Raw genomic sequence first — 17,249 nt, forward strand, 5'->3', positions numbered from 1 at the left:
AGTTTCAGAGATGTCTACTGTCGCTTTTTTTTATCAAGAACCTATGCGAGGTTCTTGATTAAAAAAGCGACAGTTATTCTGGTTTTTTCACATACGGATACGCCTCAAAAACCGGAGGAAACCGTAAAAATATTTTATGTAGTTGTTTATTTAATTCTGTAGAATGGGGAGCCACTAAGCGGTGGTGAAGGCGATTGGTCACCACCAGAGTCTGCCCCACCTGTGTTCGCCTCTCCCCCCACCTCACCCCCGGGCACGGGCTTCGAAAACGAACGTAAGCAACTACTTGGTACTAAATTTCAATTGCAACTGTCACTAATGCTCATCTAGAATTCATCAGAGCTGTGCAGCAGTGTAAATCAGCAAGTTGTTTTTCGCTTTTATTATACTGATATTAAAATACTTAAAAAATATATAAATATAGTTTACACAAAAATAGTTGCAACTATAAAGGAAAATGTTCAGTAAATTTTCAGGATAGTTTCCAGCGCTCAATTTAGTATACGAAGCGTACACCCTGATTGATCTGTTTAGTGTCAATTTTCCTCGCTCGCTGCCAATTTTATTCTCATTGCTCTGATGGATCCTAGTCTGATGTTTGACATTTTCCTGTTTAATCACCATAGACAAAGTAGATCTTTGAGGATATACTAAATCTATGTAAATTACGGCTAACCGGGGCATGTCAAAAATCATAGAGAGCAACACGACGGAGACTTCTTTCTCTGAGACTTTGTCTATAAACAACATAAACTGGTTTTAATGCATCATCTAGCTGAATACCAGTTAAGGTTCACTTACAGTAAACTTTTCAAATTGACAAACTATGAAATCTATAATAACAGTTCGAATCAACAACTCGGAATTGTTGCAAATTTATTTCGAACCTTCAAGCTGATCAAAGAAGGCCCCGTCTCTCTCACACTTAATGTTTTCTCGCTCCGTTTATTTGTATTTTTCTATTATTGTAATGTACACATCATAGTGGCCAAACAGTGCAGTTACTCTCAACATATTTAGATAGCTTTTTGGCTCATTGGGTGGGTTGCGTATTTTATTCCCAATTGGCATGGTACTGCAGTTTTGAGTAAAGTGCACGGTCAATCGCTAGTATGTACATCGAGGCTAGGAATCGTAGGCCCATCTCATTACCGTTAATGCATGACGTTTTGCACGAGTCTCCCTATTGAACTCCCAAAATTGTACGCGAAACGCTAACATATAAAATTTAGTTGATCAAAATTCCTCTTGCAATTTTCTTGTTGGCCTAAGCAATAATTTATTATTGTCTGTCTTAACTTTTTATGTGTGCACATTATATTTTATTATGTATAATATTCTAAATGTCTCTATATTATAAAACTTTTTATACCTCAATGTTTTGTTAACACGAAAATCTATTTCTCACTGTCCCTCAGTCTACACTTTTGGATATGAATTTAATCATGTAATTAATGTCCGTAATAAAATATATACTTAATGTCGATGTTAAATAATAGACAGATTTTGTAAATCTAGCATTTCAGTGGGTTTTCATTGTCAGGTTTTAAGTAAATATATACTAAAAGCAAATATGTTCTTTCGCCTAAATTCACTTTTCAAAGTAAAAATTTTTCACGTGTAAAAATAATATTTACAACAATTGCCGGCCGTCACCGGTACCTTTTTTCTCGTGTTTTACTGCTCTATATCTGTTTGTATTGTGCAAACAAACATTTGTTATGTACATCATAATTAATTTCTTATGTAACCCGCTTTTCTTCTATAATAGGTACATATTATAGAAGAAAAGAGGATTATATCGGTTCAGAACATTGTGAAATCACCCTTATCTTTTATGATTTGTTTTCAATGATTTCAAGTAGTTAGGTACTTACTTTAGTAAGTGGACGGGCAAGAAATATTGATACTTATATAACAAAATATTTTAACTATTTAAAAAAAATGTTTACTGAAATCTAATAATGTTCAAATCAGCTGAAATGTGACAATCGTCATAGTTTCTGAGAGCGTTTTCACATTATGTTCAACCACACACAGGCCGTATAGTTAACTCCATATCAACCCCGCATGGATCTCTATGCGGTGGTAATAGCGACGAATTTGCAGTGAATGTCGGTAGCATGACGTGCTATTGACTGTACTGTTGATTACAAAGTTACTAAAAACGTGGAAAGAAGACGCTTGAAATTGATAGCGGCAGAGATTCTACAACTATCATAACTGGTGTTGGGAGTGCTTTCAAAATATCTGTTTTAATAAAATTTGCGATTGAGGTCGAATGTGAATGTTTGTGCTGAACAAATTGGCATATATGTCGCAGAATTTAAATTGTGTTAGTCTATCTTTATTGGGTTAATAAGAAGGCCTTAGAAGCCATATTCTGGAACAGCGAAAAAAAACATACTAACTTGCATGGTCTGATGACGCCACTTTCCCAACATCTCTGGTACTTCATATGAATTTCTGTTGACCTTAATGTGAAAACACTCTGCGTGTCTGAGAACTGTGTATTGACCTGGACGCTGCCAGTGATATCGGACAACAACAACGACAACGTGAAGTGCGCTGCTCCCCCCGCGGACCCGCCACCGCCACCCCCCGCAGACCTCGGAGACTCCATGGACAGCCAACCAGATTTCAGTTTTAACTTAGAACTCACTAGGAATCAGCACCAACAATACGGTTTGCAGTTCAATGAGTCGCAAGGAGAGCCTTCGATGCCCGCCGTCACCATTGTGGGTATGTATTCAGGACATGCGAACAAATTGTTATACTCATATATGACTTAAACTATCTATAAGAAATTTACAAATACCAATACGGTGTAAGGAATTTGATCTCTGGTGTCCAACTATATATGTTTCTAGAATGGGTGGCTAAATTCCGTCTACTCAGTCTCGATTCAGTTACCTAAACAGAACGAAGGACATCAGATATGTTACTTTCACAACCATTTCTATACTAAGACATACAAGGGATGATCTAATGTACATTATTAATAATAGGACTTAAGCTTAGAAATAGCATTTTGGTAGGTGATACATAACGATTATAATTTCAAGAACGTTATTGGACCCAATATATAGTTGCATTTGAAATAAATTCGTCAAATAATAAATAAGATAGAAGATTCACATATAAATGAACTGTACATATTATTTTCACAATGTGTGCTAATATTAACTAAGTATTTAACACGTTAACCGTTTCATGTGAATTCTTTTCCATGCTTCAGTCGATGAGGTTGTCGGTGACAATTTTGATGAAGAGGTTTGATTTTAATTACAAAATTCACTTGTTGTATAATGTAGGTGTGCTTTGTTGTCGCTTCTGTGTACAGATAGATTATATTATACAAAATGCTTGTTGCTGTAATCTGTTTTAATATGCTTACCGATGCTTTTCGTTGCAGGGAGTTTGTACAGTCAAGTTTCTGGTAAAGGATACCATCTCTCAAAACGATATTTTGTGATTCGATTTATTGGAATATTATGGATCGATGGTATTATTATTGCATGGGCCTGTCCAATTTATATTTTATCTTGAGACCTAACAAGCGCGCCTTAGCGATAATATGGCATTTGAACAGTATGCAGTATATAGACTAAGTTTGATAGATGGTACATATTTTGAAGATGACTGTACTATATTATAATGGATAAAAATATTTAAGTTTTAAGGTGATAGAGGAAAAATGAGATCAACACAAAAGTTTTAGAAATATAGGTAATCTATGCAAATTAACCCCAAAAATATGGTCACCCCTCTAGTTTTGATAAACAATTAGATAGTTCACCATCACCTCAAGCATGACGCTTGTAATGCATGATAGTCTAGGTCAACATTATTCTACTAAATACCCTCCCGACCCGAGTTTAGTCCCCGAATATATTAAATCTATCGAATTCGAATCTTAAAGTTCGAGTTTGAATGAATTATCGTGTTTAGGAGGAGGAAGAGCTGGTATTGCCACCGAGCAAGCCTGTGCCGCCCAAAGTTGAGCTACCGGAGTCATCCGGGCTCGGCGTGGGCATCGTGATCACCGCCGCCACGCCCATGGTGGAGGAGCCCGAGCAGCCCTTCCCGCCGCCGGAGCCCGAGCACGCAGACGACCCCGACGACGAAGAGTCTTCGCTTTCCGAGCAGACGGCGGTCTGTCTGCGCGACTCGGACGAAGGCCCCGCGGACTCCGCCCCCCACCCGGCCTCCAGCTCCACTGCGTCCGAAGGAGAGTCGACCGGCGCGTCTGTCGCCTCGGGCCCCCCCACCGCGCCCCAGTCCCCCCCGGCTGCCCCCCGTGCCGGCCGCGCCTCCATCCCTGACGAACTCGAGCCGGCACAACTCGCGAGGCTCACTGATTTAAAGGAATCCAATGCTTAAGACATCTCTCGAGGTAATTAAGATCAGACGGCATCATAATTTGGACTCGATCATTCAGGCGTCGTATATTCGATATTAAAAGCCAATAATGTCAAAAAGAAAAGGAGACCTGCTAACTCCGCTTGGAGTAGTGGAGGTATCAGCGCGCGCGTGAGTTGTTCTTTGTAAGATGTATTGTGAACCTGATCGTGTGAGCTCTGCTTGCCGTTGCGTTGTCGGCGTCAAATTCATGCAGTTGTGTAAATTTTGTCACAACCCTGCAGCTTGAAGTACTGCACTCGAAACTTAAATTATGTTTCACGCGTTTAATTATTTTGTTTGGTTGATTTTTGAAATATTCTAATTGCCGGAACATAATTGACAAGGTCATTATGCTCCAAAGAAAGCTTATTCACAGTTCACGACGCTATTTTGTCCTGAAGCACAGTGTGTCGCAAGTCGCAACACACACTGCTGCGGCATGGTCACAGGTTGAGCAAGGAAGATAGTCGTGTAATTTACTCTAATAAAACATTGCCATAATAATGACGGAAAACATCACGAGTTCAAACTGGAAATTTGGATGCAAATCTGATCGCCTCAGATGACCGTTTCTCTGCTCTGCGACCTGTTACCCACTAAATGCTGTATGCTGCATATGCGAATAAATAAGGGAGAAATATTCTGATTCTAAAATATCTATATTTAATAATATTTTTGTCAAAAAAATTGTGTGTACTCTTCTCAATAACTTTTGAATGAATTTCAAATCATACATAAACATTATTTGCTTGATTTTTAAACAAAGTTGCGGTTGAAATATACATGCAGGCAAATGAAGTTCTGTAATTTTCGATTTTAGACTTTTAGAGATGTTTTGACGATTCGAATTCCTTCAAATATGGCATTCATTCAAATAAGGTATGTTATGTTTTTCTAAACTAAAGAATCAGAAATTTCTCCAGTGATTAAATAAATTTGTTAAGATTGTGTTAGCCCCACGGCCCTCGCCGAACCTAATTATATGAATCAATATCAAATATCTAATTCCTAGCTATCAATAACTATTTCGACCATTTATATAGTACATATTGTGACAAAAATTTTATTAGTCGATATTAGTGATGTTTGGGTGAATTATATGACTAAATCTATGGATACTATTAATACTTTGTTACCAAGTGACTAGATTATCTTTATACCATTTAATGTAGGTGCCTGTGTGGTTTCTAGGTGTTCGAATGGTGGCAATTTAAAATAGTTTGCTTACTAATAATTGAAAGGCCTCAATAATTACGTTGATTCGTATGTCTTTATTACTTTTATTTCTGACTATGGATAAAGAGATGCAATACTATAGAAGGAGACTAGGCCTATAATGCGATAGCATTAGGTTGATAAATACTTTTAACGTTGTATGTAATAGTTACGATGTAACTGTAACGTTCCAAATATATCCTGGAGTGATAGAATTATAAGCATTAAAGATATCAAAACTATATTTAGGTATAATCTGAATCTGATAAAATTTTTATAAGCGCCTCTAAAGCAGGGCTATAGAGTTCTAGTAGGAACTAATTATAACTCATATTACGGTATATTCTGCTACACAGCAATAAGTAGCAAGATCTATGTTAATTTGCTAATAACGCTATAAGTTATAGCACTATCTAGCTTTAAACATACTATTCTGTAGTGATTATATTGTTTTATTATTCAAACGCCTATTTATCACCCAGGATATATTTGGAATTGGTTGCTATCTTCTTATATAATGTAAAGACTTGTGCTGCGCGGCGAGAAACGGTCATATATGATTATATAGATGTATTGTGTATATATTTAGTAAATAATCTTTATATTAAGCGACAAACAGACATGGCGCGCATATCGCGAATCACCTGGATGGATACCGTGAAAGTTGTCGAGTGATGATTAGCGTTGTATACTGAGAAAGTTACATCTAGTATTTTTGAACTTTCGAAAAAAAACTAATTTTTTGGTCGCCTGAAATTTACGATCTTCCCGAAATAGGTGTTTTGTATCGGCATATCCAATCACATTGTAAAGCACGGTAACAATTACGTGATAACGGAGGTACGTACCTACTCATTCGTAAGTTTCAGTCGGCGATACGCCAGGAAACTTGTTGAATTTTATTGAAAAAAAAAAAAAAAGATTTTGTATTGTTCTTGTCATTTTCATCGCTAATGGACACCTAGAACGCATTCCCTTTCTGTACCTTTGAAACAAGGTAAACAGCCGATACCGACTCGGAAAGCGCCGAATCCAGACTTGCGTTCCGCGATTTTCGCGTCATGAGTCTGTAGTGCGCTTTAGATCATTATTGGACACAACTTAGTACCTGTTATCTAGGGGGCATAAGAGTTAGAATTTCATGCTTGGCTTGGGAATTAAAATTATTCAATTACTTTTACTAATTTTATATTAAATATAATAAATGTTACGAATTTTCAGTCACAAAAACAACCAAGTGTACTGGATTGCAAAAGCATTATAACCACGTGAAAATGGTGAATATGATCACTAAGATACCTACTTAATTATGTAAATGGTAAAAAAGAACAATAATATATTATTAAAAATTTATACTTAAATGAATGACTTTTGATAAACCTCCAATGAGAATTTTCTCAAGCCAACGTGAATGAATGCATTGTAATATATATTTATTCATCCGTTGAAATTTATCCTACAATAAAAAGGGTGAATTCCAATGAGCGGAGGGTTAGGCTAATACAGGGTGTTACTTCCTTCTCAAAATTAACAATTTTTACATTTCATAGGCCCAATTCTTACGCAATAGAAGTTAATCATATTTTGAAAAGTTTCTGCACTCGCAGAAAATCACAATCGAAAAAGTTTAATAGAACGCAACAATCGTTCGAACTTTTTCGAAAGTAAATTTGCATAAAATGTTTGAGATAAATTGATGATAGAATGAAGAGAATCGGGCCCCTATAGGAAAATGTGTGATTTCTCTATCATAATTGTCAATTTGAATAACCAAATTGACTGAAATTGATAGACCCGTGTCAGTAAATGGAATTGAACAATTTATTCACGAAGAAAGCTGACCACAGAATAATATAAATAAATAAATATATTAGGACAAACCACACAGATTGAGCTAGCCCCAAAGTAAGTTCGAGACTTGTGTTATGGGATACTAACTCAACGGTACTATATTTTTTAACAAATACATATATAGATAAACATGGATGTTTATCAGAAAAAGATCGTTTTCCATCATGACTCGACCGGGAATCGAACCCGGGACCTCTCGGTTCAGTGGCAAGAACTTTACCACTGCGCCACCGTCAAAATAATCTTGATAATAACTATCTTGATATGCTATTATGACGCGGACAAGTTATCTTGTCCACGTCTACATCCGTGTGAATTTTCCTCTTAAAAAAATTCACATAAAATTTCACCCATTATGTTTTACTTATTTGATTAAAATTATATATATAATATTGTTTTTTTTTTTCATTCTCTCATGCCATTAGCTAATAATACAATTTGGTTTTTCTTCGGGCAAATTGTTCAGTTTCGCTTGCTGATATTTAATTCTGTCAAAAAATCAGTTATTTTTAAATTCCTGTATCAGTTTAACATGACATTAATACTCCGTTGTGGCCAATCAAGACACGCACAAGACCGTGTTGCGTTTATCACTAGATCAGTAGTCAATTCAAGTACCTAGCACAGTGCAATATGTTACCATTTTAGATTATTTATTAGACGTGAACGTTATTTACTTCTGTTATTGTATTACATAGTTATAATTATACTTAATTAAACAGACAATCTCACTATTATATATGATAATGCCAGTTTAACAGAAAAGTATAGTTCAACTAGAGGCTTGTATTACCCCGTCTTATTCACAAAAAAATGGTTCTGACTTTTTAATGTTTAACGACGGAACTAGAGGGCTCCCGCCTTTCGCTCACTAGTTGGCGCCACTGGACAAGTCACAAAAGAAATGCCTCGCGCATACGCATTGCCCGTACAGAATGTTGTTGAATTGTCTTTGAAAAGGAACCATTACTTATCTATACCAGCGGAGATTTCGCTCGGGTTAGCCCTCGTTTTAAATTTTTATGAATAAGAGGGTGTGTGTATAATTACAGTAGTACAGTATAAGTGCAATAGTAGACGGACTACGTCACAAATGAAACAATAGAATTAAGAAATGAACTTGTTCGTATTTAGACAATGTTATACTATATAATATACTATATACTTGGTTGTATATTCACTAAGAATCCAGCAATACTACCGCTCAGTAGTTGATTAAGATTACTGAAATAAATTATGTAATTACATTTAAACATACTCTATCAATAGTGCAGAAGCCGCGTGCTATATTAAAATATGGTTGTTATCGGAACATATTTATCATATTACAACTTCAATTCGAAACTCCATTACTGCAACGAATCAGAATATCACATATAAAAAGATTTCAAAACATAAATCGAGTATATTTTGTTCATATTTTCGTTGAAAATATATTTATTTATAGAATGTTAATTTATGTGTACCATATAAGATTAGGATATTTTTTGTAAGAGTTTTCACCAAACCTAGAAGTTAGATGCGACATTAAAATCACGTAAAATTAAATAGTAGACAAACATTCCGTGTGCTAGTTTTGGTGAAAAATCATACTAAACAAATAGATGTTATAGAGAGGTTTGTAGCACTCTGTAGTACACTTCGTCACTGTATCGAAACTGCACAGAAGTGACTGTTGACCTAAACTATACTATGTATGCGATACCTGCATGCCTACCCATACATATTACCTGTAAGTGTTGCTTTACATAGAGGAAGTGAGGAGGCAGGGAATAGGCCAACTCTGGGATTATGCAAAAGTATTATTATTTAATAAACACTTAATACATACTTGAATCAATCAGTTTTATTTCTTAGGGTCACCTCATCGCCTTATCGAATAAAAATCTAAAGTTTTCCTTTTCGATATATTACTACGCCCCACAAAAGTCAGTATCTATGATTTTAATAAATAGCTACACGACGTATAAATCGTTTACTGCGCAGGCGCATCATTTTAGTAACACCAGTATGTCAGATTTTATACAAGTCGCGTAAAGGCATCTGACATTAATACAGATTAATTATAATAGAGAGGTAAAGTTAAAAGACAATGACAACAAATTATAGCGCCACGATTTTATTTCATAAAATTAATAAGTTATTATTTAGTTAATTAATTAGTATTCCAATATTCCTACCTAATAACAAAGTACCCTTGGCGTTTAATTATAAGTTAATAACAATTTATATCCATAATTATTCGTTCATTAAACACAACTTGTTATAATACGCTTTATTACAAAATGTCAATTCAGACACTATCTTCTAAGTATCAAAAACAATTTTATACGGAACTGTTACATGTAAATGTGAACTCATGGTTACAAGACTATAACGAAGAATTCTTAGTACAAAACTAGGTTGTTCCATTTAAATTGTTGTTTTTGACATTCAGAAAAAAAAACTCTTTAATAATATCGACTAAAACAATATTAAATCTCGTTATCAAGGGAATTGATTAATTGGAAATTATAGTGGTTGGTTATTTCGACACCTTTATAAATTTTATTTTAAACCACGGAGTAAGGTGGGGAGATTTAATTTAACTAAGATAATAGGCAATTATCTTAGGTAAATGAAAACTGTATGTGTAAAATTGTATGTCGACAATAGTTTATATTTTTTTTATATTTGTATTTGACAAAATAAAGTTAAGATTTAGGTAGTATTTTTAATTCGTTTTACATGGATTCATCTCAATAGCAAAGACAACGGGTTGTTTAATGATTAGTAAAATAATTGTATCTCTTGAAAATATAATTGTCATTATGAATAAATTTCATTTTGTTCGCAAAATATACATAAAACTTTGTCATAGTACAAGGTTCAGCGCACACCAATAGCAGAGCGTTTTCAGAGGATACTAAAGGTACTAATCAGGTTGAAGATACTAAACTAGCTTAAGGTACTTAATGGGTGTGCTCGTATGTCTTGGGATTATAATTAATGGCGACATTTTTTAGAAACGAAAATATAACTCATCTCAACTGTGTTCAAGGATAAAACCGTGTAACCTAACACCCTGTACAATGTGGAATCTTTGTGCTTTATTAATCTAAAACATATTTATATTTGTCTGTTAGATTGAGGTAACTCATTATTATACTATTTATTTCAACCGGGGCGAAAGAAATCTTTCAGCACACCAGATACAGTAAATTAAATCAGCGAATAACTTTTTTTATGAGGGTACTTAAACCATTTTGACTATTTTAGGAAACAAAATCGATATTATTTTCATAAATACACAAAACTAAGACAAATAGCAGAATCCCAATAAATGTAACATAAATTCAAGACTTACCCACGTTGAGCTTTGACACCAATCTTGAGGTGGGGAAATCAAATTCTCGGTCTTGAAGATAGGATGAATAAAAATTATTTTTGTGTAAACGACGCGCTCTGGTGGCGGAAAAAATCCAGACCCAAGTGAACTTTATCTGACACTATTAATCTTATACCTCGCATAGATTTCATTGAACATATCCCTGCAGTTCATCTTGATTTTCATTTTGGAACACAATAAGAATACGCCAGACAATTTTCTGTGCAGAGAGTAGATTTCCTCGGGAGGCGGGCATAGTCTATGGTTTAGAATGGTGGGCACAAGCGCTTGGATGCGGCGCGTCGTCTTTTGTGTGCCGAAGTCGAATTCCCCAGAACCTGCGCTGGTGAACACTTCGCCCATTATCATCACCGTGTCTATGTGGGTTTCTTCCATTATCTGTGGGAAATTAATAAAATTATTTTAATACATGTACCCTGGCAAAAAGTAGCCAATGTCACTCACATTTTTTACCATTACGGGGTAGACAGAGCCAAAAGTTGCGACACATTAAGCTGAATAGTGGTTTATTGATGGAATTGATATTAAATAGTGACAGGTTGCTAGCATATCGCCTATGGGAAGAATCTCTAGTTTATCCTAACTATTATTATAAATGCGAAAGTAAGTTTGTCTGTTACGTCTTCACACTCCATCTACTCACTCCAATCTTCTTGAACATTTTCAGAAATATAGTTTATAGTATGGAGAAGAACACAGAGTGCTTTTCATCCCTGAAAAGTAACTGTTCCCATGGAAAATTCACGCGGGCAAAACCGCGTGTAACAGCTAGTAACCTGTAACATTTTCCCATAATTGGCTTTTAAAATCTGCGTGGGAGCGGAAAGCAGCTGCACATACGATGTTTTTATATCGCTCCCAGACCGCATGGAATACTATTTACGATGGTCATACAAAACATGGGTGAATTTCACAAGCGTTTTGAATGCCGCCGTGGGCTCTCATTAGTGTTTATTAAATTATTATAAATAAGTAAAGTACTGGTACAATTTAATTTTATAAATGATTAATTTAAAAAAAATAATTCTTTATTTTAAAAAAATGTGCGACACTAATGAAACGCTACACGCCGCGTTCAAACAGTCGTGAATTTCACCCATTACAGCAGTAAATGACTTCACCGTACGTACCTTGGACTCGTATCCCGTGAGGAATTTCATTTCCCTGGACTTGTGGAGGATGGCGCTGCGATCGCCTTCCGACGCCGCCTTTATTATCTCAATGTATTGGTCCATGAACTCTTTGCTGTATTCGCGAGTAGCGCCGAAATCCAATAAGATCACCTAAAAAATATCAGACTGCTTATTGACTGTGCAATTCGCATCAATATTGAGTCTATTTGCAGTAACCACCTGACCAATCACAATGCGGTGAGGTTGTCGCGTAACTATGCTGCGTTTTTATTGGTTAACTAACTGCACTGTCTCACTGCGAGCGGTTCACTCTCATTGGTTAAATATATTTATTTTATTAGCTGAGCGATGCCGGGTTTCCGTTCCAATAGGAATTTGGAGTTAAAATTTAAATTCGTCCAGCAGTTTAGCGTGAACGAAAAATAAATATTTATTGTCTCTTCAGTAGCGTAAAAAATATTATACCCATTTTGTCTAAATCTTTTCTTATGGGAGCTACCACGTACAAATGACAAAAATGTATGGATCAGGTGATATTTTTTCCGATTAAATAATGAATAATAATTGAATGAACCTGTCTCGTGGTCGGGTTGTAGAAGAAGTTGGCCCAGTTGGGGTCGGTCTGCATGCAACGCAACACGAACATTTCCCTCAAACACAGCCTCATGATTTTCGACGCGATATCCACTCGCGTCTCTTCTGGCGCGTCGAAGAATTTGTCCAATGGCGAACCGTCTATAAGCTCTGTTGTTATCACTTCTGATGCGCAGAGCTCGTCTGGAACAATCGTTCTCTATGTTTTTGTTGTTCTAAAGTCACGACTGATGGGAAAAGATCACAAGGCAAGATGAAGTCGCAATACATTACTGTCATACAATAAAACTTTTGTTTTTGACGTTTAGAAAAAAGTATGTGATTTGACAAGTCGGAGAACAGCCAATTATTAATTTTGAGCTGCAACTGAACAATCAATACATAGCACAATAATATAATAATATAAGATAGTGTGAAATAGGATTACCTATAACATCAGGCACGAAGTATTCTGGGAACGGCGAGAGCAATCGCTTGAACTTGCGCGTGCACTCCGCCTCGCGCACGTAGTCTACCTCCCACGCCAACTCCTTCTTAGCTACCTCCACTATGTTGTCGATGAACATGCCCTTCGGGAATATGTTCCAGACCTGGACACGTCATCAAACGTCATCATTATCATCGCCCTGGGAAAACGTCGTGAGGAAACCTGCACACTGGTTGACAGTTTAATTTCACAGTGTGTAGCCGCGGTATAAGGAACTTCACCGACAAAGAACGATGTACTTATTTTTTAATTTTAAAGCGCCAATTTTATAACAAAACGTTATAAAAACTAGAAAAACTGCCCGTCACACTGAGCGCGTGAGCGCTAACACAAAATGAGTCACTTCCCCTCCTCGCACGGGAACGCGGAAGATGTTATACATTAGGTTCGGAAAACATGTTGTTGTTATTTTTCTAACATAACTGTTAGCCCCTAATTGGTTAGCAAACAATATTTTTGTGTTAGAAAACACGGCGCTGCGGTCCCGGCTTAACATGTTTAAGGAGAACCAGCTTTCATTCTTAAAACTAGATATATATCAATGGGTTATAAGAATAATAAGCGGGAACATATTATATATATAATATATTCCCGCTGGTTCTTAAATGATTCATGAAAAAACGCGGTATATTTTATGTTCATGTCAGATGCATTTAGCCGACTTGAATAAACAAAGGCTCCCATATGTTCTTTTCAAATCAAACAATGTGAATTGCGAGTTTTAACACACCTTCATAACTCCGATCAGATTGTCGATGTCGCTATTGATTCCCTTCGCAACCCCTGGATATTGCACTTTCATCGCCACCTCTTGACCGTTGTGTAAGACTGCTAAGTGCACTTGGCCTGTTAACCAAATATTATTTATTTATTTAAATTTATTCAAACTTATTCGAAGACTAATAATAATACCTTTAGGCATTTCTCAAAGAAGAAAAAATAGGAGATTCAACGGGGGAAGTAACGCTCAAACGAGAGGGACTCACCAATAGAAGCTGCTGCGAATGGCTTGTCCTCGAAATGCTGCACTTTGGACCTCCAGTCGAGGCCGAGCTGTGAGGTCATCACCTTCTCCACCTGCCACGACGGCATAAAGTCCGCCGACTGCCGGACGCGCTCGAAGATGCGCTGGAGCTCGGGAGATATCATCGTGTCGTCTTGTATGCTTAGCAGCTGCCCAAGTTTCAGGGCCGCTCCTGTCGAATTCAAAATGTCTAAATTAGACATTGTCACACCAGAGGTTTTCACGTTTGTGTGCTTCCCGCCTCAGTTGTACGAGTCAACTACGGTATACTTACCTTGGGCAGCTGATAGGCAACAATAGCATTCTCAAGGAGGGCTGACGTCAGGCAGGCGGCCGGTTGTTAAATCACAGAAGTATCTTTGAAATTTTAAAGTTTTTATTTTTACGCTCAGGTTTCGCAGCGTCACAACCCAGCAGAACACGCGAAGATGGGAGATTTGGTATAAACAATGGCACCGACCTCTGACTTTGCACAACGTGTCCACAATTCTCTCAGCGTTGGCGGGCGATAGGAAGGCGTTGGTGGAGTCGTCGACGCGTCCCGAGACGGATTGCAACGTGTTCCTGGCGTATTGCGCTACGGTGCCCACGCCGAGCCCTGCCGCCAGCGACCCGAACGAGATCATCCGCCCGATGCGCGATGATGGCACCACACGCGCCTTCGAGTGTTCACTTAGCTGTAATCATTCATACTATAATTAATTAAAACTTTGATATTAAAAACTAGCTGCGGCCTAGGGCTTCGCTCTCGTAGGAATTTTGGGATGAAAAGTATGTATGTACCAAATTTCATAACAATCCATCCAGTAGATTTTACTTGAAAGAGTAACAAACATACAAAAACACAAACTTTCATATTTAATTATTACTTAAGTAGTAGGATTAAAAAACTTTTGTTTTTTGGGCAGTAAAATTACCACAAATATCTTAAATTGAAAAAACTAGATGACTATCAATTTATACCAGTGTAAGAAATATGTAGTGTAACATAGGTTCACTTAAATATTTTTTTAAAAATAAACCTAATGTATTACTACCAGTTCAAGTATTACTTACGGAAACTCTGACTTTCTTCTTAGCAACAGGCTTGGAGACTCCAGCCCCGCTGGCAATGCCTGACGTACTCGCAGATGTCACAACTTGAGGATAGCTTTCACTTGCTGACTGAGACATTTTCTCGAGAATTTCCACTGAAGGTTTAATTTTCTCCAAAGGCGCAATATATTCCACATTGGACTGCACTGGTTGTGAACTATTATTTTCTTGTGACTGCTTCAACCTCTCAAATGTCTTAGCGAACTCTCTATTCAGCTCTTCTATTTCATCCCTTGTTTCCGCATCCATGACAGACTGTTTTGTGTTGGACTCCATGTTCGGCTCTGAATTAAGATCCACATTAGGTACATGCATAGTAGCATACTGCCTGAATCCGTGGACTACAACCCTTGCCCGTTCAAAGAAATCATCAGCAGACGTTGAACTTGGTTTGAAAGCAGTGAGTGTGTTAGTTGGGCAGGTGGTAACTAGTGATTTTACATTGGAGTTATTCCATATAATCCTAGCATTTTCTTGCTGGAGTTTTATTCCCGCTTCTATCACCATTCGCAGCCCCTTCACTACACCTATTAAGTCGTTAATGTGTGACATGGCCTGCAAGTTTAGTAGAGTTAATAACATTTACATAAATAATATACATTATTAAAGTATTTACTTTGCTTAATATAAATATAAATTTTAGTTAATCAACAATAGACAGCTCAGTTTGCAACTGGGTTTGGGCTTTTAATATTGAGCAGTTAGTCTTGCCAGTGCACTAAGTGTGAAGTAAAATATTAATCAAAATTAAGCCATCTAATTATAGTGCAATGAATGTACAATTATAATTATCTACTATAGTACAATTAATCAGTGTTACGATTTTTTAACTTGACACATAAGAAAATGGTGTCTTGGTAAAATCTAGTTAAACTTCCTAACAAGTTAAATTAAATATTTTACATTTATTTGTTTTAAAATTATTTTGATTTTGTATATTAACGTAAATAAGTGCAAATAATTGTATTTTGCCCACTAAGTAGGATTTAGGACACTTCTGGCACCTTTTTATTAGAGCATTTTTTTCAATAGTGATGATAGCATATACTTACATTATATTAAAAGTTAGTTTATTAAGTACTACTTGTTAATTTTTTATCTCCAAACTTCAAGACGCGCACACATCAGCATAATGAGCTGCTAGTGTGTTATAAATAAAATAAAATAAAATAAATATAATATATAATAAAACAACGCGCATTGCATATTTTCCTATAAATGTATGTAATTATATGTTACATTAAAAAAATGCATATAGCATAGTTGGTTGGGCCTAACTCAAACTGTGTGGGTTATCCCTATACATTTATTTAACAATGTCAAAGCCATTGTATTTGTACGTAGGCGTTGATTAGGCAAAAAGCATAATATAAGGAAATTATTGCATAACAAAATAGTCTATTTACATTTCAGGTATTTGATTATTGTTTTACCTGTTAACGGCTTCCAAAGTTTATAATAAGAATATTATTTATGGTGATTACTTCATCATGAAAAAGAAATTGTAAAATCTCAAAGAAAACAGTAACAAAATATTTTTTTAGAAACATGTGTGAGAAGGTTAGAATAAATATTTTCTTACCGGTTTATTAAATTTAACGACTGGATTTAACGATTTTAAAACTCTATTAAGTTGACATCGTCACTAAGAAAGCATTACTTAGATAAATAGGAAAATAATTCACTGATTTCGCTATAAATTAAATAATTTTTGAATACCTAGGTAGGTACTTTACTTTCGAGCCAAATGTCAAAACATAAGTGTCAAAAAATAACATGTCTTCTTGACATTTTGTTTGTCAAATTATTTATTTTTAAATAGCAACGATGTTACTTATATTTCTAAACACAAACAGCCAACAAAAATGGAATGTTTTTGCATAGGTACATAATAAACAAGCGGCCCGTCCCGACTTCGCTCAGTTAAACTTAAACTATATATGTACTAATGAATCATAACATAGCACTCGTATCACGTCATTGCGTCCACACGTTTTATATGAAATAAAGATACAGCATATGGACGTTAGTAATGTTCTTATATCCGTGGGCGGTCCA

General features: G+C 36.1%; 2 protein-coding genes across 9 annotated transcripts in view; one reads left to right on the forward strand and one right to left on the reverse strand.

Moving 5' to 3' along the window:
- nwk (nervous wreck) overlaps positions 1-14,627 on the forward strand; it is a 68,882-nt gene extending 54,255 nt beyond the window's left edge. For 5 of the 7 annotated variants that reach the window (XM_053768466.1, XM_053768462.1, XM_053768463.1 and 2 more), the window contains exons 15-18: positions 163-274; positions 2,533-2,742; positions 3,239-3,273; positions 3,952-6,901. In XM_053768466.1, coding sequence (XP_053624441.1) covers positions 163-274; positions 2,533-2,742; positions 3,239-3,273; positions 3,952-4,383 — 789 coding nt within the window. In that variant the 3' untranslated portion in view covers positions 4,384-6,901. Of the gene's footprint in view, positions 1-162; positions 275-2,532; positions 2,743-3,238; positions 3,274-3,951; positions 6,902-14,488 lie in introns of those variants that run through there. The other 2 variants (XM_053768467.1, XM_053768468.2) reach the window with 2 other exon arrangements.
- Positions 8,578-16,948, reverse strand: Coq8 (Coenzyme Q8). Of its 2 annotated transcripts, none has more exons than XM_053768471.1 (9): positions 16,774-16,948; positions 15,153-15,475; positions 14,557-14,773; positions 14,059-14,268; positions 13,803-13,918; positions 13,013-13,175; positions 12,566-12,768; positions 11,989-12,141; positions 8,578-11,236 (listed from the first exon to the last, which is right to left on the reverse strand). In XM_053768471.1, the coding sequence occupies exons 2-9, from the start codon at positions 15,465-15,467 to the stop codon at positions 10,949-10,951; spliced, it is 1,665 nt and encodes a 554-aa protein (XP_053624446.1). In that variant the 5' UTR covers positions 15,468-15,475; positions 16,774-16,948; the 3' UTR covers positions 8,578-10,948. The 2 variants fall into 2 exon arrangements, with proteins under 2 accessions (XP_053624446.1, XP_053624445.1); XM_053768470.1 differs by having other exon boundaries at positions 15,153-15,746.
- Positions 16,949-17,249: the final 301 nt, after the last annotated feature.

The sequence above is a fragment of the Plodia interpunctella genome, chromosome Z (assembly GCF_027563975.2).
Source record: "Plodia interpunctella isolate USDA-ARS_2022_Savannah chromosome Z, ilPloInte3.2, whole genome shotgun sequence".
Classification (NCBI taxonomy): Eukaryota; Metazoa; Arthropoda; class Insecta; order Lepidoptera; family Pyralidae; genus Plodia; species Plodia interpunctella.

Bases quoted from the DNA above. Each gene is read 5' to 3' on its own strand.
- Coq8 (XM_053768470.1), bottom strand. From the start codon at position 15,743: ATGTCACACATTAACGACTTAATAGGTGTAGTGAAGGGGCTGCGAATG. The intron at 13,176-13,802 runs GTGTGTTAAAAC...TGACGTGTCCAG, and splicing joins ATCTGATCGGAGTTATGAAG to GTCTGGAACATATTCCCGAA. The intron at 12,769-13,012 runs GTAATCCTATTT...CGATTGTTCCAG, and splicing joins CTTCGTGCCTGATGTTATAG to ACGAGCTCTGCGCATCAGAA.